The 27,654-nt window shown below is 36.3% G+C and overlaps 1 protein-coding gene across 1 annotated transcript in view; it reads right to left on the bottom strand.

Moving 5' to 3' along the window:
• Positions 1 to 27,654, bottom strand: part of LOC120631089 (runt-related transcription factor 3-like) — a 38,663-nt gene that overhangs the window by 6,000 nt on the left and 5,009 nt on the right. The window contains exon 4 of the mRNA XM_039900516.1: positions 10,786 to 10,983. Within this exon, the coding sequence (XP_039756450.1) occupies positions 10,786 to 10,983 (198 nt within the window). The remainder of the gene's footprint in view (positions 1 to 10,785; positions 10,984 to 27,654) is intronic.

Below are 27,654 nucleotides of genomic sequence, written 5' to 3'. Positions count from 1 at the left end.
CGCCAGACCATTTGCATTCGTTAAAAATGCTGGAATTCTTTGCTCTGTGTTCACAGTGTGTAATCGGCGTGTAGAGCGGTTGAACATGCAAGATCAAAATAAAAATATGTATTTAAGACTAGTTCAAAACAGCGCTGGGGTTATTACAGTATTGACAATAGTAATAATATTTTGTTTTTATAACTTTTTGCGGATCTTTTATTTTAAAGAAATAACACAACAATGTTTTTAAATAACGTGGTGACATCCATAACATCAGATGTGTTGAGGATAATTAAACTGTTTTTGTTTCAAAAAAATATAGTCACACTGACTTTATTGGAAAAACGCTTCGTATGACTGTAACTAAATAACATTAAGTTATGAATACCTAATAGTTTGATTTACAATACAAGTCATCCGTGATTTTAATTTCTCTAACAAACTAGATCTTGAGTAAACTTGAGTGATAAAATCCAGTGTTTAATAAGCGGAGGCATAAAACAGTATTATTGTCAGATTTTTTGGTATAGGTACTTTGACGTCCTAATATTGAGAACTAAACAAAACTTTATAAATGTTATTAATTGATACTGCTCTAAGCATAGGTAGTAAGCTCCCAGGTGATTTTCATTCAAAACTTTTACGTAAACAAACCGAAAAACAATATCAAGGAAAGTAAAGTATCAAAACGTTTCCAACGCACATTAATTCGGACCGGGCCGCCTCCCAAGACGTGCCAGTCCGCTACATTACTCCGTTCGAAGGGATTTTTTTCAGTTTGAAAAATAGCACCGCGACGAGAGGGTTGAGCCAAACATTTTAATGCCATTTGCTAGATTGCGTCTTGCATTTTTCCCTGCTTTCCCACTGTTAATCCGCGAAGACGATTCGGATTATGCGGATAAAAGTGTTATCGTCTTCAGTGTGATTCCGATGGCCTTGGGATTAGGGTAGAATTTTTAAGTCCCTCGGTGATTAGTGAAAGGCTTTAAAGGGTGAGGACACTTTTGAATAATTATTCTACATCACTTCAAATCTTGTGAGTGTCTTTTTAGGAGTTCGAGTTTTAGGGCTGATCTGTGTTCTTTCAAATAATTTCAACGGTTACTTGGTAGGCTCTAATCCATTGGACACTTTAATGAAATTTCAATCTTTTAGTGTACTGGGAACTGCTGGGTGGCCCCCAGCGCAGGTTCGAAGACTACTTTTTTTTTTAAATCTTTATTAAAGTATCAACAAATATGTTACCCTTCATAACTTTATAGATACGTAACATTTACTTCTACGCTTCATAGTTTTGAAGTTACTCAATAAATGTGAAAATTTGGACAAAACCAAGAAAAATATTCTCATAAGGAACGTAAACAGACCAAAAACACATCTTAAAATGGAAGAGAGTAGTAATGAAGAAAGAGGTAAAACCAAAACTTTTCCTCCATAGTCTGTTATAGTTACAAACCAGTACTCAGCAGCTTTCGAGAGGTAGTATTTTTTATTCCTCTACAACTTAGTTCTTGACTTACATCTCGGCTGGCGCTACAACCTTAAACTGTATTATCACTTGAGAAGACAATTGAAGATGGTAGTGGAAAGAATATGGTTATATTAATTAAACCTTGTTTAATTTTCAAAGTCGGTTTCTACGCGACATCGTACCGGATCAATAAAACGGTTTGCAGCACAACTTTCTCAAGATTTCATAAAATTTTGCACTTTAGCACAAAAACTTCAGAACAGTATTGTTTTAGTGGGATAGACCGATAGGAATGGTTTATTTCTAGGTTTATTTAGGTCTGGGACAGAAAAGCTGTCTATTCGGTACATAAGATCTAATGTCTATGCAAGATCCAGTTATTCTATTGCTTGGTTGAGCAATCGCCGTACAAGCCCATTCATAAAATTAGTAGGAATGAAGTTATTGATTAATCTGAGCTCTTCAGGAAGTAATCCGCCTTTCTGGCTCAAACTCACAAACCACTTCCAAACACATCTACTTCTTTTTAAGTGCCATCTTTCTTCGAAGGTCGGCGATCATTGAGGCTAATTGTTTCTTTGATGCCGCGGCTCTAAATATGGAACGAGTTTTTCTAAACCATAGTCGTTGGTTTACCAGCCAAGATTTTCTTCTTCGTCCCATACTTGGTTTTCTTTAAATCTTGCTCTGTAGTATTAGGTCGTATTTTCGGTTTCTCTTTCTTATCATTTATCCATTACCGACCCACTGCTTTAGTGGCCTCATCCGTGCCTTGGCACGGGTCTCCTCTCAGAATGGCAAGAGCTTAGCCCGTAGTCCACCACGCTTGCCAAGTGCATATTGGTAGACTTCACACGGCCTTGAAGACATTATCGAAAACTCTCAGACATGCAGATTTCCACATGGTGTTTTCCTTCATCGTTACCGCTTTACCGTTTCTTCTTCAGCACGTGATAAGAACATAATAGTTACGTTCCTATCAAATGCTTTAGCGGTGAAGAAACTCCAATAAGTTAGAGGTACATACTTCAAACTCGATCCTCCCTTAAGGGAAACCGAAGCCTTACCCCCTTTACCGCTTCTAATTATATAGCTTCCTTATGTAGCCTCGATATTCAAGCATAATTTTCTTTAGTTAATATAAACTTGTAGTTTTCTCTTTATGCGACTTTGCACGGTTACGTCCAAAAATCCATCCCAACTTATATTTTAGTTTAAGCGAAACCACGTCGGTAGCCTCTGACGCAAGGCAAGACGAATGCTCTCCGTACATCATAAGGTTAATAAGAGGGCTCGCGAACTAACGAGGCCGCTTTGTCAACGCGCTTAACCCGACGCCATCTTGCGCGCCATGTTGGATTTCAATCTACTTAGCACTTAATGAATTTGCCTCTATTGATTTTGTTTAACCCCTTTTTGTTTATCTTAATTAACCTTTCGATGTAATGCCGTCGGGAATGGCTGAGATTGTTTTTAAGGTCCCGATGTCATTTCGGGTGTTTTAGCGGGGCTATTGTTAAAATTATCTGATTTTAGGATGTGGGTGTTTTTTATGTGAAACATGTGTCCGTATGCCGTTACGGAAACCGGCATGACGCTCTCTTGTGCCATCATGCCACTGCCCTCAATCTTGATTCCGAAATTCCGAAAAACTTATCATACTCTCCGATATATATAGGGTAAGACCATGACAAATTCTTAATTCACTTGCCAAGAACTGTTAACAGAAAAGCTAAAAGAAATATATAAAAAGAATAGTCTGAACCGGGCATCAAACCTGTGTAATCCCACGCAATCGAACATGCAACCACTAGGTGAACAATGCCTTTATTTGAAACAGAAGTTACAGTATAAATACACCTATAGACGTATTGACACTGTAACTCCTGTTGCAATGGAATGCTGTACCTCTTCCATTACTCATCAGCGTACGTTCGATAAAATTCCAGCGATTAAATATTAACCATTACATGCTATCAATAATGATACCCATATGCCTACATGTCGCCGTGAAAATCGTCGCATTTAGAGTTAATCGAGCTCGCGTCATCATCATACGAATTCATTTCAAAGCGTTTAAAGGCACAGTAAAAGCGCGAATCACGCCATACAAAAGGCTGTATGAGGTGGGTGGGACATTTAAAATTTACAAATGCGTAATTATGCACCCGCATTGTCGCGCGGAAGGGTTATGCCCCTACTCTTTCTTCAGCCCCCCACCGCCCCCCCTCAATCCGGGGCTTCCGGGCCTAATGCTATATTTAATTTTCTCTAAGGCTCCCTCATTAATAATGCGGAGGCTGCGACTTTAAGTGGCGCTCACACGGCGACGTGCGACGTGGATCTACAAAATGTATGTACAAACGGTTTTAGCTTTCGCGCAAAAACAAATTTTGAATCGAAATAAACATTGGCAGCGTTTTTCGCCCACCGTCGACAACTTATATCAAAAAGCTGTGTAATGAAGCTTTCATTAACATTTCATTAACTTACACAAAACTTTGAACTGAAAATATATATTTTGTTCGTTGGTTTCCTTCTGATGTTATCTTGTGAGTGTCACAAAAGCAAGTAATATATAATATTCGTATAATAGTTTAAACAACTTTCAAATCAATAATTTCAAGTTATTGTTGAACCACTGGGGGTGCCCGAGTGCTGTTATAAAGACAAAAAAAGCCAATATGACATAAATTTACCCTAAAGATTCTCTACTGTTATTTCCTTTCTAATTGTATCACTGAGATTATTTATTTTGGTCATTCAATACCTAAACTGGTTTAATTGTTAATAAAGCACATCCAGGTTTTCTCAACTCTAAGCTAAGAAGTTACCACGCGGTTGTCAAACGCGAGTGTGGATAATTTATCTTGATTTCGGATGAGTTGTTGGAACAAGGGCAGTAGTAACTTTATTCTCAATAGCTCAACGATTAATGTAGTGGAGCAAAACGAAAGTTATTGGGTTTAAATCCCACCCATTGGAGTCGGATCCACTTCTTAGTTCGAGACGAGTGAGTTAAATATTAGTCATATTAATATTGAAAAACGGTTAGCCGTTTGCTTTGCGGAAACGGCATATACCTAGTATGTAATTGTCAAGGCAAAGAAGAAAAGTTTTTACCTGCGTGCTGAGTGCGAGATTTTTTTATCTATTCGATCGCGTAAAAGTTAACTATGATTTATATGGCGTCAAATTAGCTCCATCTCTAGTCCATAGATCAGCACGATGAAAATCAGCACACTGTTATTTCAAAATAAACCCTAACACTGTTATTTCAAATGGCTTAAGTGAGGTACTTCACTGATAGTATAAACCAAACAAGCGTTTAGAAAATTTTTATTCTACCGCTTCGTTGAGGTACTTTACTATATAGGTACTATCAGAATAAACATTTTCCAAACAAGCGTTTAGAAAATGTTTTTTCCATCTGTTTCTGTTGGTTTGAACAAGCTAATCTTTGACACGGCCAAACAAGACTTTCACTTAAAGTAAAATATAATAATAAGTTTATCAAACTAAAATGACGCGATTTTTATATTTGTTTTTTGCATTTTTACAGCAGCAGTTACATAGTTTTGTATCTGAGGTAGATACAATTAGGGCGCGTTTTCGTACCTTATCCATTCAATCCGAGAATGTGCATTATTGCTCACAATTATAGTAGAAGGTAGTAGAGTTTGTTGAGACAGAGCCAGTAGAAGGACTATGGCCATGCTTAGTTCTGCCACCAAACAGCACTGAAGTGTTTCGGTGCCGATGTAATAAATTAAAATGTGAAAAAACAGGGTGGCATTTTGTATGAAGTGGTCCTTGTATGCCCAGTCGTACTTAGTATATAGGCGATGATTTTCAATCAGGTGATGTTTTCTCCGTCAATAACCAAACAGAAACACTTTGCCAAAAATAATCGAATCCCTTTATCTCAGAGGTAAAAAAGTGCAGTTCTAACAGTTTTGAAGTGTGATATTTTCTATCAAAGTGAAGTTAACAAACATTAAGTCTGTCCCGATCGTTGTAAAATCATAATCAAGTATATTCACATAGTTAGTAAGCGAAAGGCGTATAATTGAATTTAGGACCTTCCGCCACCCGCTCTAACGAGGTTTGTGACACTTTATCTATATTATAGCCTACGGCAATGATGAGAGTTTTGTACTAAAACATTTAAGCCTTCAAGGCGCATTGGTGAGCACTGTAGTCATATGAGAGTTTGATCTCCACCTGGGGCAATTTAGGAATAAATAATTTCTAATTTTTCTAGATCTGATCTCAAGTTATGGCTGGATTAGCCCGCTACTGCATCTTTGTCTGCGACATCATTTACCACCAGGTGTAATTGACGTCCTTTCGATGATAGTTTTCTTAATACTTATTATCATTATCAGGCCATCAATCCATTGCTGGGCATATGCGTCCTCTCTCATTACAAAGGGTTTTAGAGTATAGACCAACCATGCTTCAATGCGGGTTTGTAGGGTTTAGCAATTATTATGACAGTAGGTAAGTTGGACCCAAGCCGATACCCGAGACCGTGGTATTGAACTCCCTACAAAACATTTATATCCAGCAGTGCACGTCCATTGGTTGACTAGACGAAAATGATGTTGTGTTAGTGATAATAACAAAGCAGACGGCTGAACGTGCTCTCCGAGATACGCAGATGGACACCCAACAATTTCCATACTACGACCTGATAATTCCAAGTTTTTCGTTGATTTTTGTCGGATTGTATTTCGATGAAAAATGATCGTATTGAGGATTTACTCGTCTTCGTACCAACAACTCGTTCCACGAGTGGCACGAGAAGGAATTGCGATTCCGGATACTGCTCTACTTAACTAACCTTTAGATATAGCTCTATAATATTACACTTGACTTTAAAAAGAGCAATTCAAAGTTTCTAATGTTCAGTTTATCCTGCGACAAATAACCGAAAGATTCTCGACGGGCATCACGAAGCATACATATATAGATATAGTGATAGTTAGCCACCTCCATTGTATCGGGGAATCCAGTAGGAGGTACGCAAGTGGCACAAACCTCGTTAGGGCGGGCGTCAAAGGCTCCGTAACTCAATTACACACCTCGCGCTTACTACGCTATGTCAAGATACCCGAATATATTCCACGTGTCTAGTAGGCACTTATTAAATGAAAAATCTTTGTTGTTTTTTTTTTGTTACTTTGTTACAATATATATATAGGAACACGGATATCAAAGCCAATTTCCCTATAGAATGTCTTTTATGTATTTTACCCGTAGATTTTAGTAGAGCTTTTTGTATTATGAAAATTAAGCTTAATTTGCTATACTCCGCGAAAAATTTTCGCGAAGTATCATGGATTTCCGCAAAGTAATGCCTACTTCTATCTAAAAGAGCTTTATTTAACATAGCTCATCCGGGGAACTGCTATCATGCTTATTTCTGGCCCCGAGCAGCATTGTTACAATGCTGTGTTCCAGTCTTAAGGGGTCTTAAGAGAGCGAATTGCGATTTTTGAGTGTCCTGCTTGAACAGACTTGAGATCTATACCACAGGGAGCGAGCAATAATGTAGACTCCCAAAGCGTGCATGCTCTCCAGTGAAGAGGAATGGCAAAAATATTCACGAATGCTAAGAAGCATATGGTGAGGAGAGAGGAACGAAAAAGAGATGAGAACAAAAAGAGGGGAAACGCTTGAAGAAGGTCGGCATGAAGTACCCGGTTCCGTACAGACCTGGCAGATATGACATGGACAGTCCGTGCAAGTCGGACATGCCCTGCCATCAGGCAGAAGTCCGAAGGGATTTTTTCCTTCTGGACCATGAAAATTGTGTTACATTTTGTGCTGTGTACTCCTTACTATTTTTTTATATATTTATATACTACGACAACGAACACATCGCCACAAAGTAAGCGTAGCTTGTGTTATGGGTAGATGACTGATGAATATTTTTATGAATAATATACATATAAACACCCAGACACTGAAAAACATTCATGCTCATCACACAAACATTTTTCAATTGTGGGAATCGAACCCACGGCCTTGGATTCAGAAAGCAGGGTAGCTACAAACTGCGCCAATCGGCCGTCAACCGGACCGGCCGTTACTGTTTCTTTTTCTGTATGTTATACGTGCAATAAAGTGTTTCTTCTCTCTTCTTCTTAAAAAAAAAAGTCTTAAGGGTCTTAAGTGGTTGCCGGTTTTATGGACGTGTTTCACGCAGCAAGTCTTGCTCTGTTTATAGGCGATAGTTTCCATGCTCTATGTTTGATTGTTATTGTGAAAATAAAATACTGGAGGGCCATAAGATTTACACCATTGAGAAATTTTTAAAAACTGAATTTAGCTTACGAATACAAAGTCAAAGTCAAAAATATCTTTATTCAAGACGGTGGCACTTTTGGTGCGTACATAAGAATTACACGGTAGTGATATGATGGCGATAACCACATTCGTAAACTTAAAACTAAAGCTACGAGGGTTCCAAACGCGTCCTGGTCTAAGAAGAAGCCCACACCAAACTTAGCCGGGTGTTTTTTTTGTTATCACCATCTCACAATGTCATTTAAAGTTATTAGAAGAGCAACCTGGTTAGAGCAATAATTATATTCAGTAATAGAAAATGTGAAACTTGAGAGAAACCGAAATACTTGTTTTAATAAAAACGCAATAAAGCAAACGCTTGTGGCAAGGTTATGGCGTTCTTTATGACATGAAATTGATTTATATTTTAGATACAAAAACCCTGCTTTCCGATGAATTTTTGAGATGTAATAAACACGATCTCAAAAATGTAGGGTGGTGCTAAGCAACGACGAAGCTTGACGATAGAGACGCGATACCTATCTAGAGCTTTTATAAGGAGGCAAACTTTAAGAATTGAAGTCGATTATAGACCCAATAATGACATAAAGAATCTCTTGAAATGTTTTTCATCGCTCTCTAATTTATAAATATAAATTAAAATTATAAGGAGATATGATGATAACAAAGAATAATATAAGTATTTGGATAGGCTAGGAAGAAGTGGCGTTGGTCGCAGAAAAATTCCTGGCTTTATAACATCAGAGAGTGGACTGGAATGGCAGCAGAAGTATATCGCCCCGGGAAAAATGGACGAGAATTTACGCAGCTGACTGCCTACCTTTGCTAGTCGGAGAGGCACCGCAAGAAGAAGAAGAAAGGCTAAAAATAATAGCACTGATAACACTGATCAACTAACTTTGATGTTACTAGGCGTCCAGTGTTTTCTATAATATACAACAGAAAAACTTTATTGCAACACATCACTATAGGAAAAGCACAAGGAAAGCAGCAATAGTACTTAGTACTAGGGTGCAAAGACTATTATATAAATTTTAGATGTTTATATTAGCAGAAATTCAAGTTAACTTATATCGAGCACCCCACGCTTCTACTTCCATAGACCGCTTCCATAGATAAGCTTGTTTTGTTTTATGGCTTTTCGTCCAGCCAAAACAGCATAGCGCACTTTACTCTCAAATAAGGGTTTCAACACATTTCCACATATTATTAAAATATGAATACATTACTTCTACTTCTAAATAATTTGTGATAAATAAAGTTGGTTGCCTAGATTCAGGTATAAAATTCAGAGGACTGTGGCGCTCGCAACTCCATGACAGACAATGATGAAGCGAAGCAGGAATGCAGCAGCTGCTTTGTAAAGAAAAGTCTAGGCAACAATGATTGGGTCAACTTTTTAATAAGGCAACCTTATAAATTTAGATTCAGAATAAAATAAGATTTTATTTAATACTGGCTGATATCCGCGACTACGTTTGGTTGTATTAAGGTTTTAGTCCCGCGGAAACTCTCTTATTTCCCGGGATAAAGTAGCCTATTTAGTATTTCAAACTACAATCTATCTCTGTAACAAATTTCAGCCCAATCGGTTCAATTCTTGCGACGTGATTAAGTCACAAACATCCACTTTCACATTTATAATATTAGTAGGATAACATATGGTTTTATAACTGAAGAGAGTATAACATACAGATAAACATCCAGACACTGAATAACATTAATTTTCATCACAAAAAAAAATGCAATGCAGCTGTGAGAAAGCAGGCTGCCCACTGCGCCAATCAGATGTAATAGATTTAAATTAAAAATTATTTTTTTTAACATTTAACGCACTCAATTTAAGTAGGCAACGTATTCCCAATATGTCAAGTTGCATATTATTATCGATCAATTATATCTTATCGCTTATAAATAATAGATGGGGGTATACATTTCTTATACCTACCCGATCTTATTATTATTATTATATTGCTTATCTGTATTAAAATGTGACCTGTAGGCACCCTGTACGTAAATAATAAACGGTGTGTTTCTTACAGGTGTCAAAAGAGGGTTAGGGAAATAGATAATTAATTGTTGCTCGAAACTTTTGGGCCAAATGAAATCCCCTCGAAGGCGTTGGGCACGTCGGCGACGGCTGACAGCGGTCCGGTGACAATTTAATATCCTCGAGATCGACTGCATGGCGGGGGACCTCGCTGTTATTAACTGCTCACCTTGACTTGTAATACCTACCTATTTTCGTATATTTCAATATTTCGCGCAGTAGGCAATATTATGTTTTGATGCGGTAGTTCTTGTCGCAAAATCTTGATCCAAAGTGGAAAGATATGCTATCCAAGACTGACACAATTCTCCTAACTCCAGACTTAATTTTTACTACGATGTAATATATTCCATTTTAATAAAAATAAAAAAAATTAACACAACAAAAACTATCCGGTTAAATCAGGTTAATCAGGTACAAAAACAATCTAGGTATTCATAATAAGATAGAAGAAGGAAATATGATTTAAGTTTATCCTATATATTATCACTAGTTATTTCCTCTTCCGGAAACGGAAACTATGTATGTCCTTATTTTCTTCACTTAAATTGTAACTAACTTATTTTATAATGCATTCCGTAAAAATATTCCAATTTTTTTTTCTTAATAGAAAAAGTTACATTTTCCAGTTGTGGGAATCGAACCCACGGCCTTGGACTCAGAAAGCAGGGTCGCTACCCACTGCGCCAGTCGGCCGTCAACATTGCAACTTCCCCGGACGAGCTCTGTCACAAAATGCTCTACTACTAGTGAAATTCTACATATCTAGTTTACCCTTTATATATAATATAATCTTACCAGACAATTTAAATGGTAGAGAACCCATAAGAGGTTAAGTGTGAATCTTGTTTCCCAGACCAAAACCATTTTCCTAACTACGGACTGGTACTGAGAATTTCTTAACAGAAAAACCCGATACCAAAAGAATACATATATATTTTATTAAAAGAAAATTTAGTCTTACCTGATAATTTAAATGGTAGTGAGCCCATTAGTGGATCAGGTGCAAATCTTGGTCCAAAGTGGAATGGATGGAAGCCATGGTGTCGGGTCTTGGAGCGCGGTTCCCTGGGGCCGTCGACGGTGACCTTGATCGCCTTTTGGTACGTTGCCACTTGAGGGGGAGACGTTGCCAGCATTATTGTTAGCGAGAATGATTTACCTAGTGACAAAATACATATCCGTTAATTACAACAACTGAATAATATATAAATTTGCTATACATATTTTGGGAGTAATGAAAAAATATATAATCCGCCATCTTGGAACGATTTTCATCTAACTTAGCTATGGTAACTTTCGACTAATTAACCTTTCAAACAAAAGAAATAAAATCAAAATCGGTTCATCTGTTCTGAACATACGATTCCACAGACCGACACTCACAGACACACACAGACGCGACACACCTACACCGGGGGTCGGGGGTAAAAAAGCGAAGATAGCCTATTGGTTAGGTTCAATTTAAGTGGGCCGAGTTCGAATCCAAGCAAGTACCTCTATCTTTTCAAGTTATATGTAAGTTTCAAAATATCACTTGCTTGAATGGTGAAGGAATACATCGTGAGGAAACCAGGTTTCGTAATTTTCTAGTCCCTAATGTTCTCAAAGTCGTGACAAGTCCATCAAGCCGCACTGGGCCAGAGTGGCCAGCCTTACGTCCTAAACCCATCTCATTGCGGGATCCCGTGAGGCCCATGCCCTTTAGTGGGCCGGAGATGGGTTGATATGATAATGAAGATGACATCATAAGAGCGTCTATCTAACATAATTGCCTATAACTTAAATAAGCTCGTCCTGGGAGCTGGTAGACCTTCCACTAGATGGGCAGACGACATCAAGCGAGTTACAAGAGTCTTCGGACATAGGTCTCACTGGACAATGATACAACGTCCACATGAGATGATGACGATGATCGTGACGAGGATGGTGATAATTTAATTTATTACTTTGGGCCACTTAGCTAGGTCAAGGAATTGTTAAACTATATCGTAACTTTATTCATAAAGATTACAATAGCACCCCTTTTTAGTATGATAGCTCTTGCAAGAGACTTTGTCCGCTATTGTTTCGATTATCTTAATAAACCACGAGAACGTTTTTATTACTTGGAAAAAATTCCAGGATGCATATTATCTCCACACAAATATCGGTATAGATGTTAAGCCGTGCATGGCTAGAAAAGCTATTTTTTTTAAACGTTCCCCATTTGTGTTTCCGTTATAAAAAGTATAATAGGTATGTCTATGGATGCAAACTATATCTGCCAATGCAAATGAAGACCAGTTGAGTTGTTGAGCCAAATATAAGAAACAAGGTAAACAAATATAAAACAGACAAACTTTCAAATTGAAACTTTACTTGTATTTGACTTATATTATAAGTTTACGAATGCGGACAAACGCTTTCAGGTGAATTACTTCATCAAAATACGAGTAAATCCAATAAGCGGAAATCCGATGTATAGAAATCCGTGGAATTTAAAACAAATGGTCATTTTCCTCAGACATCTGAAGCACGCGGCGTGAGAAAGCAAGAAGTCGTCAACAGCCGCCGTTGATTTGTGGCTGTCACCCAACAATGCGCGTGCCGGCACGACTCTACGAAACAGCGGGCTTTGAATAAGATAAATCCTTGAAAAAATGTATGTAGATACGCCTGTAAAATACATTGAATCGTTTGATTCTTAAAGAGTTCAAATAAATATAGAAAAAATATAAATATCTGCCATATTAGTTGTTAGGAATTCAATTTTTCTGTTAAAAATTCTCAGTTAGGAAATCTATTGTATCTCGGAGAACACTTTAAGCCGTTTTTCTAGGTTATTATTAATAACATTTCAGAGCAGAGTGGTGGGTTTGTACGTGAGAGAGGAGCATTGTACTCAGCAGTGGGTCGAATATAAGATGATTATGCTAAATAACTGAAGACACTTTTTTGTTCGTAAGATGTATTTCCACACGAGCTGGGAGATGTAGCCAACAGTAAGCCAGGTCTAAGCTAGGATACGAAACAATGGCACCGTTACCACTTATGCTAAGTTATGTAGGTAAGAGAAGATGCATATATGATCAACATTATTATCATATAAACCCATTACCGGCCCACTACGGAGCACGGAACACGGGTCCTGCCACAATGAGAAGATATTAAGACCGTAGTCCACCACTTTTACCCAGGGCTAATTGGTAAACTCCACACACCTTTGAGAACATAATGGAGAACTCTCAGGTATGCACGTTTCCTCACGATGTTTTCCTTCACTGTTGAAGAAAGTTATATTTTAATTGCTTAAAACGCGCTTTACTTAGAGGTGCGTGCTGGGCTTCGAACTCGGCCCCCCTAAAGTGGAGTCAAATTTCTGCCCACTGGGCTATCACCGCTATTAATCCTAATTATGTAACTATATGTACGGCTAATATCAACAAGACCGGTGCAGTAGTAGAGCCGAGCATGTTTCCCAAACGAACAAACAGACGGACAAATTTTCACATTTCCAATACTAGTAGGAATAATACACAATTTTCAACAAAAAAAAAAAAAAAATCAATAATAATTGAATTACAAATGTATTGCCTGGTAACCTATCCTACTGCACTCGTCCAGGTATAATCAAAGGTAGAACACGACCTTAACCCTTTTCATTCGGAGAGGAAACCCATACGCTGTAGTGGGTCAGTAATGTTTTGATAATTAGTAACCTATCTTGCAGTCCAAGTATATATCTGCTTCATCAGAAGTACTACGACGGCGAAAATCTAAAATGCGACAGACGAGTGTGTTATAAAATTATTGATCCACCTGTCCGCTTTCGCCCATCTTGTCCTAATCCAAAGGTTGCCTGGCAGAGATCGCTACTAAGCGATAAGGCCGCCATTTGTATTCTACTTCTGTCTTTGTATTTCTATTGTTCTTTTATTTTCCTAACTTCATAGTGGTGTACAAATAAAGAGCCAAAATTCAAAAAGTTTTATTTATGTAGACCTTACCACAGGCACTTTACACACACACATTTAACATGTTAACACTAATGTTAGGTGATGGTGATAACTGCATTCGTTAACTTAAAACTAAAGCTAGGGGGGTTCCAAACACGCCCTGGTCTAAGAAGAGCCTGCAGCAAACTAAGCCAGCTTTTTTCTTTTTGTTATCACCATCTCACAATGTAAGTTGGAGGAATTCATACCTAACCTTTTTTATCTTGAACTTATTGAGAGACATCTTAAGGATTTCATTTGGTACTTTGTTATAAAATAATATACAATTACCCTTGAGAGCATAAATCAAAATAAAATACAAAAGATATTTCTGTACTGTCCTAAATATTTCTTAGTATTAGGAAGTAGTTTCTGAAGAGTACGATACAATTAACATATCAAATCTAGAAGATTCCAGACCTTAATAGACTATATATACTGCCTACCTAAAGTTGAAGAAATAAAAGAGGAATAGAAAAACAAAGTCAGAAGCAGTTAGCGTCTGCCGTACCGCAGCTTAGTTTTTAAATTGTTTTAATATGAAATTTTGTTTCGAAAACGTTTTAGTTATATCATAACCAGAAAATGGTACAATCAACGTTACTCTCCCATTTACCATTGCGTTTCATCACAATCTAAATGATACTCAACCGATACCGCGGTTCGACCTATCACTTAACAAGTGTTTAGAAATTGTATCGCAGTAACAATATATTCAGCCAACCGTGCGATGTACACATCCATTGCTGCTTTATATTATAACAGTTAAATTTTAGTAGTTTAAGAGGAGTAATGTATGTAATGTAGGGGAAATATTGACGCAAAATTAAGGTAATGAGTATCGGGTATAGGAGCAATGACGCAGTGGAATTGCCATCGTAACACATCCACCACAGAGCGGCCGCAAACACGGCGGCAAGCGTTTGAACAATCGCTGCCATATCGACACATACCTAATGGTAATTCTGGTGAAATTCATGGTCGCAATCCAGGCTTCATAAGCGGTGAACTGATACTGACTATGCCATTTAGCACGTAAAATTTGTGGTATTGACGTGTTAGATTACAACGGTCGTGTTTATGGCTCGGCTTGTTAATACCGATGAAACATGGAATTACTTGTCACTTTATTGGAACAGATAATATAATTTTAATGCAGAATATATAATAGAATGTACTAAATATGATACATGAAATCTATATGTATAAAATTCAAAGCCCTGACTGATAATCAATGCAAAGTCTACACCGGGGTTAGATACTTGAAATTTCGACCGTAGATTTCAGTTAAGTCATAACCGCGGAATATGAAAAATTTTTTTTGAAAATCCAGTATAATAGGGGCTTAAAGTTTTTAGAAAAGTAGACAATTTTTCAAGTAATGTAAATGAAAACTTGAATTTAGGTTGACCATTAACAAATTAAAAAACGACATTTATAAAAAATATTTTCCAATGGGGATTATATATAGAACAAAGGTTTATTTGTTAGAACTCGCTAAATTCTATGACTACTAGTCGGATTTAAAGTTGTTCTTTTAAATTGAATAGCCTAATTTTTGTCAGAGGCTACAGGCTATTTTACAAAACGCTACGACTGATAGTCGGGCAACGGGTGGACGATGCAACGCGGTGGGTGGACGGCTAGTTACTTATCAGTTTATTGGAACAGCAAATCTTTTAATCTGCTAATTTGTTGCGTTAATTACTTTTTTTTTGCATACCCTGACCGAAAACCCTATGCACGCCACTGGTCAATTGGTTGAATTGATGATGACGATGTTGAAAAAGTAAAAAAAGTTGTTTAAAAAGACAGTTATGATGAAATAGATGAAATAGATTTTGGTAAAAATATTTATTACTAGTTGTTGCCCGCGACTTCATCTGTGTTTGATTTTGTTTCTTGATTGTTACCTCTATAGTCCAAAAATAATTATTTAAATCGGTTATAATTTGTCGGAGTTATGGTGTAAAATCGTCAAACACTTTCATCTCCTCTCCCAAAGGAACCGAGCTTAATTTCGGGATAAAAAGTATCCTATATTACTTCTAACACTTCCAAGAATATGTATAGCGTATTCTATTTAAAAGTTAGAAAGGTGTCTCAAAAAATCGCCAAATCATTAACCCTGGTAGTCATACCAGGGTTATAATTGGTAAGTCATTACCAATTCATTGAAACAAATAGTTTTATAGAGTATAGAGATATAGAGTATAGAGTATAGAGTATAGAGATTATAAGTTATTAAACTTATAATTAACGCTGCTGGTGCTGTCCTAGCAATTTGTCCGGCATTAGAATCTGCACCAAATCGTTTTAATATAGTAAAAAAAACCTAATTGCAGCGCTACCTACCAGGTCCAGTTTTATTTCCAAACTATTTTATCGTTTCAACTGCTAAGCGAAAGGTTCAATTTGAATAATTTAAAAATTAATTTGCAGCTATATAATCAAACTTAATATTTAATTTTTTTTATTTCTTTAGCATTTATAATATTAGTAGGATGGTACGCATGCATTCGATCGTTGTCCCATATGCTTTGCGACTTGCTGTTATCTGTGAAGAGTTGTGTCATTTATCTCCGACAATATTTATCAGATCTCCATTAAAATTACACAATACATGCTTGATAGTATACACTTTCAAATAAAAAAAGAATTATTAAAATCGGTTAAAAATTTTCATCCCGTTTCCCGGAGGAATCTTATTGTTTATCGGGATAAAAAGTATCCTATATGTTGACTCGGAACATCAGCTACCACTATGCCAAATTTTATTTAATCCGTTCAGTAGTTTTCACGTGATGCCCGGACAGACAGACAGACTGACAGACAAAAATTAAATAATCTGCTTTGGACTCAGTATCGATTATAAAGCATCCCTCGGTTGAAATTTTCAAAATATATTATTATATAAATGTACGATCTCGATAATATCCCATACTTGATATTACACTCGTACATGGAACAATATATCCATTTATTGAAACATAGTATAATTTCGTCGTTATTTCTGGTTTATATTCCAGATATTTCCTTCTAAAGTCTACGAGTACTACGGTAAGTGGTGAGCAAAAAAAAACCCAAATAATATCCTACACCCAACATTATTCGACTGTCGATTGGCTCAGTAGTAGCGACCCTGCTTCTGAGTCCAAGGCCGTGGGTTCGATTCCCACAGCCGGAAAATGTTTGTGTCATGAACATGAATGTCTTTCAGTGCCTGTGTGTATCTGTATTTTATAAGTATTTATGTATATTATTAATAAAATATTCATCAGTCATCTTAGTAACACATGCTACGCTTACTTTGGGACTAGATGGCGATGTTTGTATATTCATAGTCGTAATGCCTCAGACAAAGTGGTCAGAGCAACATACAGTAACTTATAAAACGTACAAGTAAGTCGCTTTATAATTTCTATCGATATACGCCAAGTCTAGAACTCATCACCTCCTAAGAAATAAAAGTGACGTCAACATCACCCACCCCTCGACCCGAAATGAGTGGCCTCCCGCTTATTTTCATAAAACTGATATAAATTCGCCAAGTTGAGATGAGAAAAAATTTCCTTATGCTTCTACGCAAAACAAGACTGTATTTTACATATTATGATATACGTAAGTCTTATACTTATATATAAAATTTTGTTTGTTAATTTACCGGAACGCGATGATCTCAGGAACTACTGGTCCAATTTGATACATTATTTCAGGGTTGGATAGCCCATTTATCGAGGTAGGCTATAGACTATAAAAGGGATCACAGCACCCATGAGAATGTTTCAAACTTGCTTGGTTATTTTTGTCATCAACATCGCACATTGTTATTCAAAACTATTTAAGAAGCAACCGGATGAGAGCAATAATTCACACCCAAGCTTTTTTATCTTTATCACATTCCTTTATAGTATAATAGTAAAATCGTATACCTTTAAATAAATTACCTAAAACATGTAGTTGCAATGAACTTATGTCATATTGCACGAATGAAATATCTCTACAAGAATCAATAACTAAGATGTTTGCCTAAAAAACATTTGATCTTGCCCCGTGTTATTCGATGCAAACAATATTTTTATGAAGACTTGCGCCCCCTCGGGATCAATATTCTCAGTTTATGAAGCTTGTCGCACGTGCACACTGCAATATGTTCAAGGCGGGGAGACGAAAGTCTTTTTATGAATAACTTAAATGATTTATGAAGTGTGCGCTTTCGCTCCACGACTTGGCCCTTGGATACAAATGTGGCTGGAGAAATGGTGTGTAAAGAATGAGAAAGGTCAAGATTGTTGGGGTTATTGGCTGGAAAATTTATGTGTATAGATTGGTTTATTTTTTGTTTGAAGCGGTGATAGCCCATTGGGAAGAACTTTCGGGGGGCTGGGTTTCGAATACCAGCACGCATCTCTAACTTTTATAAGTTACGTGCGTTTAAGCAATTGCTTCAACGGTGAAGGTAAACTATATTCATTCATTCATTCATAACTTAAATTAGATGCGCGCTGGGATTTGAACTCGGTACCCCGAAAGTGAAGTCGAAGTCCTACCCATTTGGCTACCATCGCTTCATCTTATTTTTTATATTCTATTGGGTATGGAACCCAAAAAAAGAATGTCAGCCGAATAAACCAAATTACATAAAAACTGCGAAATCAGATTCGAACTCAATATGCAATTTCCCGGGGCCCGTTAGATTAAAAATCAGCTTTATAACGTCATAAAGTAGGCGGGGGCGTTAAGATAAGAGTTTCGACGGCTAAATAAAAAATGAGCCACAATCGTAATGCGAGCGAGCTCCTTTGATCTCGGTTTCATGGCTTACTGGGGATTTTCAGCTTAGAGAGGAGCAATTTGGATATAAAATACGTAATGCGGCCCGATACGCTTTAGGGACATTAGCGGATTGGCTGCGGCCTCGCCGTATGTGCGCCTTTATGAATGCGTGCCTCTGCCGACCTATTAAAATATCACGGGTTATTGATTAATGCGAAAGTTTAGCACATGTGAATTAACATGAACGAATTAGCTAGCTATCTACGTGTAAATGAAAACCAAATTATACTTTTTAGGAACATCTCTCTGAGACTTATCAGTGAAACCGAAAGCCTAATACTTTTTGAGTAAACCACTGCAATAGTGTTTACCGAAATAAATCAGATACAGCCATTGCATCACTTGCAAAATTAAAATCATATGACCCCTGTCGCTTAGCGCAGGTACTATGCGCGTGTCGGTATTTTATCTTCAATATAAAATACTTCGAATGTTTTGATTTAGTTTGTATCCTACTAATATTATATATGTGAAAGTGTGGATGTTTATTGCTCAATCACACAAAAACGGCTGAACAGATTTGGATGAAATTTGTCCTGCATGTACCCAGGCTATATTTCCTCCCGATTTCTTAAGTAGTTCCCGAGGGATAATTTAAAATTGTTTATGAGCTATTCCGCGGGCAGACAGCTTTGAAATTTGGTATGAATGTCACCTATGCTATAGAAAAGGGCATGTACTTTCTATACCGATCTCAAATAGATCCCGGGGTAGGATGAAAAACTGTCCACGCAGACAAAGCTGCGGGCCAAAGCTAGCGGAAAAATTAATATGCTTCTTTAATATTTTTACAGGCTAATTTCATATAATATACACTTATGCATCCTTCAACATTATTTCGTTATTCGATTACATGTTATATAATTCGTCTATATTGTTGTTAGTGTTTTTATCAATACACCAACATAGTGGCGGGCCAGTTTGGCAAGACATTAAATATAAGGACGCTTAAACCTCTAAAAAATATCTAGTAGGAAGGATAAAAGATGGAATAACAAATTTATGATTTTAAATGCTTATAAAAATTCTTGAGCTGAGCTAAGAACTGAGCTTGTGATCCGCAGTTGATCAACCCAACCAATATAGGCATTTATTTTTAAGCCCCAACTACAAAAAGACGGGGTGTTATAAGTTTGACGTGTCTGTGTGTGGGTGTGTGTTTGTCTGTGGCATCGTATTTCCCAACCAGAAGATCCGATTTTTATTTTATGTTTACAAGGTTAATTATTCGGAAGTAATAGCTATTTTCAATTTTTTTTAAAATTTTTGGAAATACTTTCGTCATTATAGATGACAAGAGAATAAAAATTTGTATGAAGGATATTACTGTATATATGCTATATATATGAATAAAGGTAGGTATATATATGCTATATTATAATTATCTCTCTTCTATGCGCCAGTTGTGACCAACAGTGCAATATTAATAAAAAATAGATCATCTTTAGCAATATTCATGTCCATTACTAGGCACTTTCTACCTCTTTTATAATAGAGACCGATATAGAGTTTACACCAATCGCGCTGGTACAATGGAGCGATGGGCTTAGGTGACGTACTTTTAGTTTACGACTATTGTCAGGTCTTAGGTTGGGTTAGTGACCTTAACTGACGGTTTAGAGTATTCTTTGAAGAATATTCTTTCTTAGAGTTATGCAAGGAAGTTTAACATAAAAACCATATTACACGAGCGAGCAGCGAATATTCTATTTCAACTGATAACTCATACTCCAATTTTGTTGAGTGCAAAAAAATCTAAAAACTTGGCTGGAGAACAAAACATAATTTAAGCACTAAAATATTCGCATACAAATAAACAAGTAAAGAAACCTAAGCAATAAAGGGGCGGCCGTCTACAAGCGAGACACCGTAAAATTCAGGTTTATTGAAGCGTCTCAAAAGAACAAGAGAAAAGTCAAAAGCGTGTACAATTAAAAACCTCCCCCAGAGACGCACCTCAAGCCGAGCGGTCAATATTACTCGGAGAGACCCTCAGTTTTCACCACTCCCCTGCGCTAATAATAATAATTAGGAATGAGTGGTTCAATAATTAAAAACGGAAAAGAGAACTTGCAAAAGACGGCCAAAGGAAATCCGAACTCCCTTTCTGTCGACGGTGCCCTTCGCGAGAAGATCGCATTCCCTCCTCATCACGTTATACCTTTCATTACGGCTTCTCGTTTAAATTAATAAAAATTTAAATAAATGCACACCTTCATTTGGACAGGCCTACTTGGCACTTTTCGTTTTAATGGATGGAAATTATAGCTTATCTGTTATTGGCAATCTTAACCTAAATCAAAAAAAACGTTATGAATTCGACACATGCCTATGTAATATTTTGGAATTACATAATTTTTACATAAATTATATCTGACCAGGACTTCCAAAAAAATTTACAAAATTTTATATCTGAAACAGTTAGTTTAGATTGTAACAAGTAGGTATTTTTGTAATAGCTGTCATTAACTTTAATATACAAGTAATGTAAAAAAATTGCTTCAGTAGCTTCCAAGTTATGAACTTAAATGTAAAAAAGTTACCTCTACCCAGATTAGAAAGCAATTTATCTAAGGTAAAATAAAAAATATATGATAATTTAGGTTATGCTTTATTTTATGTAGAGCACTAATAATTGCAAAAAAAAACTTAAAATGGAAAAGTGCACCGAGCGATCACGTAACGTCTTAGATCGCATTTCAATTTGCAACGTTCTGAAATTGAATCCTCTGAGCTTACCCAAAACTTCAGCAAATTACAATACTATGTTTATTGTGGCCTAGTGGAGATATTAATTATTAATATCTCGACTAGACTGCAATAAACACCATTCTCATACCATTAATTATGATTACGCCCTACGAGCGATGCGCGCAATCTAAAACTCGTTCCCTAATTTATAATATTCCCATTCCATTCTAAATAACAAGGCAAATTTAAAACCATTAGCCGTTAAAGGCAACCATGCAGTGCATCAAAGGGGAACCTCTCCAGTTAATAAGGAAAGGTGAGGCCGAGATCTTTTTCCGCAGCTCTTATACAAAAATAATTTTCCACCTCTGAGGGTGGCTGAGGTTGCCATGAAATCGAAGTTTCTAGGTCTGTCTTGTAATTTATGAATATTTCTTATTTAATTTTGCCGTTCCGAAGTTTTTTTTAGGGATACTTCTTTGAGTTAATTATTAATTGCAATGACAACTGTCAATATTTTTACTTTTGGTACCTACTCTACTAATATGTTTTGTAAGACCAGCTGTTGCTCGCGGCTTCGTACTCGGTGTTTTGGTTTTTCATGAATCCTGCGAGAATCTTATACTTTCCCGGGATAAAAAGCAGCCTATGTTTTAATCATGCATACAATCTATCTCCATTCAAAAATTCAGTCAAATTGATTCAATAGTTTTTGCGTGGAAGAGTAACAAACATCCATCTATCCTTACAAACTTTCGCACAACATAAAGTTTACTGACTTTTATCCAAAGCTGTGTACGTAATACCTTAGGTTAGTATTTCTTTCTTTTTAAATAGTTTAATTTATCAAGTGGTTTATATGATTAAAGGTTTTCTATACTTAAAGGATTTGAAAAACTATTTTGATTAGAGCTGGCTTTTAATAGTATACCCATTTCTACAAGTTGAGGTAGAAAAATAATTCAACTTGTTAGGTAAAAAAGAAACTTAAGTATGTAACTGGAAGATATATCTTATTATTACCAAAACGTTCCTTCTCTCGTTTTTACATTTTTTTTAGTAAATCTGTATAAGTATTAAATAAAAAGGTAACTCTATCAACTTAAAAAAAACTTTCAAGTAAACCTAGCTTACAAGCACTTTTGAAACATCAAGTCAGTCTGTTTGTTGTAACTCTACATATAAAGGAGCTCCGCTAAGGAGGGATTTTTGAAAGTTCATCGTCTGAGGGGTAAAGGTTTGAATTTGTATAAAAATCCAACTTACCGTGAACGCGTAATCTAGGAAAAATTAAAAATAAACCGAGAAATATTCTTTAAAAAATTACTTCATGGTTACTTTAGTGGGGTAGGAATCGGAGGGGTCTATTGTGCGCGATGTTTGACTAACAAGCCTCTTTCAGGTGCCAACAGAACAATAGTGAACACAAGCTATCTATGTATGACGGAGAATGTGACGAGAATTCTGTATGAGCCTTTTTGTAACACTGCGCCTAGCAGTTTTTAGTTGGATCCGGCTTGAAGGCCCGAAGTGTTCAGTGGGTATATTTTTACTCGTACCGTGATGTATATTTAATATCCCATAACCTTCCTTAATTAATAAGCTATTTAAATCGCAAACCAGACCAGCAAACGTTTAAATTAGCGTTATAATATTAGTCAGATATACAACCTTTTTCATAAAACTGGATTAATTTACCGAGATTGAAATAAGCGTAATAGCAATTTTAACGCAAAATCACGTCGATCTATTCTGCTTTAGGGAAATAAAGCAATTAATTATTACTACTAGACTAGACAGACAGTACAGAATGAACCCTTCTCATTCTGAAAGGCCTTAGTCCAGAACGCTAGTCAAGTTCAGTTTAGTAGACTTCAAATAGCTTTCGACGGCCGATTGGCGCAGTGGGCAACGACGCTGCTTTCCAAGTCCAAGGCCGAGGGTTCTATTCCCGCAACTGGAAAATGTTTGTGTGATGAACATGCATGTTTTTCAGTGTTTGGGTGTTTTTATGTATATTATAAGTATTTGTGTATGTTATTCATAAAAATATTCATCAGTCATCTTAGTACCCACAACACAAGCTACGCTTACTTTGAGACTAGGTGGCGATGTGTGTATCGTGTCGCAATATATTTATTTATTTATAGCTTTAAGAACGTTATGAACACTCTCATGCCTGCAGGTTTCCTCACGATATTTTCCATTAAAGCAAGCGATATTTTAAATGCATATGTTAAATTAAATTGAAAAACATATTTATACTTAAATCATAATGTACTGTTAAGTATGAGTCATTAAGGATTATTTAAAGATTTAACGATGAATGTCTCCTCCCATACAACGTAATTTCAGAGGAAAGTCTTGGCCGGAATTTAAAAAAGCTAAGCGTGGGGAATGCGGGGACACACGGCCCTAGGGTATTTTTGTATCCACGATCGCTCTAAAGTGGGGTCAATCAATCGATTAGCAGATGTCGCCTCTTGACTACTGGTGCAGTAAATTGGTCTCTTATTGCGGGGGATATAATAAGGGAATCACGTCTACCTTTACTAACTACGTACCTACCACTTATGAGTAAGTTTTTAATAAAATACCTGCTCAGATTCTGTATACAATCATAATTCAATACGATTTATTTTTTGACTGAGCTAAGCGTAGTATAATAAATAACTAGCGTTCGTCATGGTGATTTCTTCAGAATATTAAATAATTTCAAATTCAAATATGTTTTATTCATGTAGACTTATCACAGGCACTTATAATATATGAAAGCTCCATACCTCAAGTTTTCATATACCTATTATGATACCATTATTGTGAGGCGATGGTGATAACTACATTCCTTAACTTAAAAGTAAAACTAGAAGGATTCCATACGCGCCTTGGTCAAACGCGACACCACCACAAACTTAATCATAGAGATAATAAAAAATACATTTTATATATTTTTATGATAGCCTAATGGTTTGGACTCACTCTCGGGGAATGGATCCCTCTCACGCACCTCTTAACTTTTCGAATTTAGCATTTAAAGCAATTAAGTAAAGTACTAGTAAAAAACTGCATAAGAGTGATGTATCAGAGTTCTCTGGCGTGTGAATTTTATATATAGTTAGCTATTTATGGTTTGATAGTGATGATTACGATGATGATATTTAACTATAGGAATTGTATTATCTAAAACACAAGCTTACTCTGTAGAGAATTTCATCAACATCGGCTCGTAGAAATCCTTGTGTCCACAGAAATGTAAATTTATAAAAAAAATCTGTTGAGCAAGCTAAGTAGTTATGATAATATAGACTTAATTTTAAATAATTTGGCTTTATACATTTTTTAATAAAGTGGTGATACTGTTATTATTTTGCTTTGTGACATAATCAAAAACATGAAGCAAAAACTTTGCTTCATGTATTAATTATAGAAATGAAGGAGTGCGGAATGCTTTTATTTTGTTTTTATTTTTTTTTTAAATTACTCACACGACTATATATATATATAGTAGTATAGATGAGTATAGTCTCTGGCAATAGAACCTTAATAATGTAAACTTTTAATTATGGTTGAACTACGACCAGTGGCCGACAACTAGTATTAATTATAGCTTTTGATTTCAAACCTCAATCTGTTTTGCCAAGCACCGTACCAAAATAATTGAGTAAATTGCAATTATGATAAGAACGAAAATCTACTAACTAACAATCCCATACAAAAACAAAATTCCTCACTTCCACCCTACTTCAGAAAAACTTCCCTTACACTTAAATAGAGCTGACACGGTAAAACCGAACAAAAATTGCTCGGGTACCCTCATTAAATTTTTCGCTTATTAAAAATTCCCCGCGCCCTGTCCGTCAGCATCAGGCAACTTTTTTATACCGAGTAACAAAAGTTGTATTCTCGATCCCCCTTCGTCCTCTTGCCCGATAATTTGAGTGAGATTTTCTCGCAATTTAAGATAAACAAAGAGAGCGCTTACCCTTAATTGGAAAGCAGAACGTTATTCACGAAAGAACGTGACAAATAGACACCTCTTAACTTCTTTTCCACTTTCCCGTTTAGGGCTATATTGGTTTTTTGTACAGACACCGGCCAAAGCTTTTGTTTGTTTAAGGAAATGTTAATGAGTTATCTCTGCTTGCCGGAGTGTCGGGAAATGTGTTTTGGTTTAACGATGGAAATCGATCTCGGCTGAACAAACGTAAACGTTACATAACGTACGGTTGATATTTAAAAAAAGCGCTAAAATGTTATATACACTTAATAATATATGCACTTTTATATATTTTTTTTCTTCTCCAACATTTCTATCTTTAATTTTATTTATGCAACTAAAACTTGCCAAACAAAAAATGGAAAAGTACATTTTAGGTTGCGTTTTAGTTTGCAAAGTTCAAAAATCGAATTTGGTCATGTCACGCTGTTAAGGCAATCTTCCTCTACATTTCTAATTATCATTAAAATCTTAATTGCTCACGACATACACGCTACTTACCATGCCTATGGCAAAAGTATTCATAGTTTTATTTTAATGAGTACAGAAGACAATATCTTGAAATGACTTTTGGCTTTTTAATTTGTTTAACGCACATACACCATTCATACAAATATTTAGAGGAATGTATTTCTTTTCGTTTCGTTTTTCTATAATTCGTTTATACCTATGTTTGACTCAATTGACTATATTTCGCGTAGTATAGCTTGCATCCACAAAACGGAGAAACGAGAACTAATTGTCTATGCACGGCTACCTAATCTGTAGATTGACATACTTGTATGCTGATGATGTGACGGCCGATTGGCCTATTGGGCAGCGACCCTGCTTTCTGACTCCAAGGCCGTGGGTTCGATTCAAACAACTGGAAAATGTTCGTGTGATGAACAGGAATATTTTTCATTGTCTGGGTTATTATCTGTATTTCATAAGTATTTATGTAAATTATTAATAAAAATATTCATCAGTCATCTTAGCACCCGTAACACAAGCTACGCTTACTTTGGGGCTATATGGCGATGTGTGTAATGTCCTAGGATATTTATTTATTTATATTTGTCATTGTATCAACCCTTTACCGGCCAACTACAGGGCACGGGCCTCCTCTCACAATGAGAAGTGTTCAGGCCATAGTCCACCACGCTGGCCCAGTGCGGATTGGTGGACTAAATCAGGGGATTGCGAAAAACAGAAATTCGTTATTAAGTCAAAGTCAAAGTCAAATATTTCTTTATTCAAATAGGCACATAGATGGCACTTTTGATGCGTAACATTACATGTAAAATATGACATAGGAGTGAGTTGATGGCGATAAATAAATTCGTCAACTTAAAACTAAAGCTACAAGGGTTCCAAACGCGCCCTGGTCTAAGAAGAAGCCCACAACAAACTTAGCCGGTTGTTATTTTTTTTTTGTTATCACCATCTCACATTTTCCTTAAAAAAGAAATTATTAAATAATTAATTATTATACCTCTTATTTGATACCAAAATAAAAAACAATTTCTTTAAAGAAGCAAAACTGTACTATTTTTATATATAATCTCTATTCCAATTTCGCACAAAGTTACAAATAAGATCTAAGTGACATGACATGCCTCCCCCGACTGTTGATGTTTCTTCCTGCCCGCTTCGTTAGTTCCCCCCTACTATTTGAATATGTGAGTTTACAGTTCGTGTTCCGTTTTACCCCATTTTACCCCTAAACATTTAAGTTTTACATGCGCTCTGTTTGCTTGAGTATTGAATGGAAATAGTTTCGCTTTACCCCCACGCGCAATAACTTACATTTTGACAAGACGAAATGTAAATACAACTCTGTGTTTCAACTTATTAGTGGCACGCTACAGATTTTTTTTTAATTTCCTTTACAAGTTAGGCCCGGCCTTCGGACTATTGGATATATTCTGAAATTATAAATTCCCATTTCCCCTGCTGGGGGTTGAACCCAGGACCTGCCTAAACCCACAGCGCTCACCGTTGCGCCAGGAAGGTAGAAAAAGATTTGGAAATTCACATTTTAATCTTTAATTGGTAGTCGATTGGCGCAGTGGGCAGTGACCCTGATTTCTGAGTCCAAGGCCGTCGGTTCGATTCTCACAACTGGAAAATCTTTGTGTGATGAAATCTTTGACATAAATGCGCTTTAGTGTTTGGGTGTTTATATATATTTTTTTATTATTTTTGTTCATTGTTCGTAAACAACTATTCGTCATCTTAGCACCTGTAACACAAGCTACGCTTTCTTTGGGGCTAGATGGCAATTGGTGTATTGTCGTAGTATCTTAATTTATTTTATTTATAATTTATCATCATCATCATCTCTCAGAAT

This window comes from Pararge aegeria, chromosome 17 (genome assembly GCF_905163445.1).
Source record: "Pararge aegeria chromosome 17, ilParAegt1.1, whole genome shotgun sequence".
NCBI lineage: Eukaryota > Metazoa > Arthropoda > Insecta > Lepidoptera > Nymphalidae > Pararge > Pararge aegeria.
This window is presented reverse-complemented; position numbering and strand designations above follow the sequence as displayed.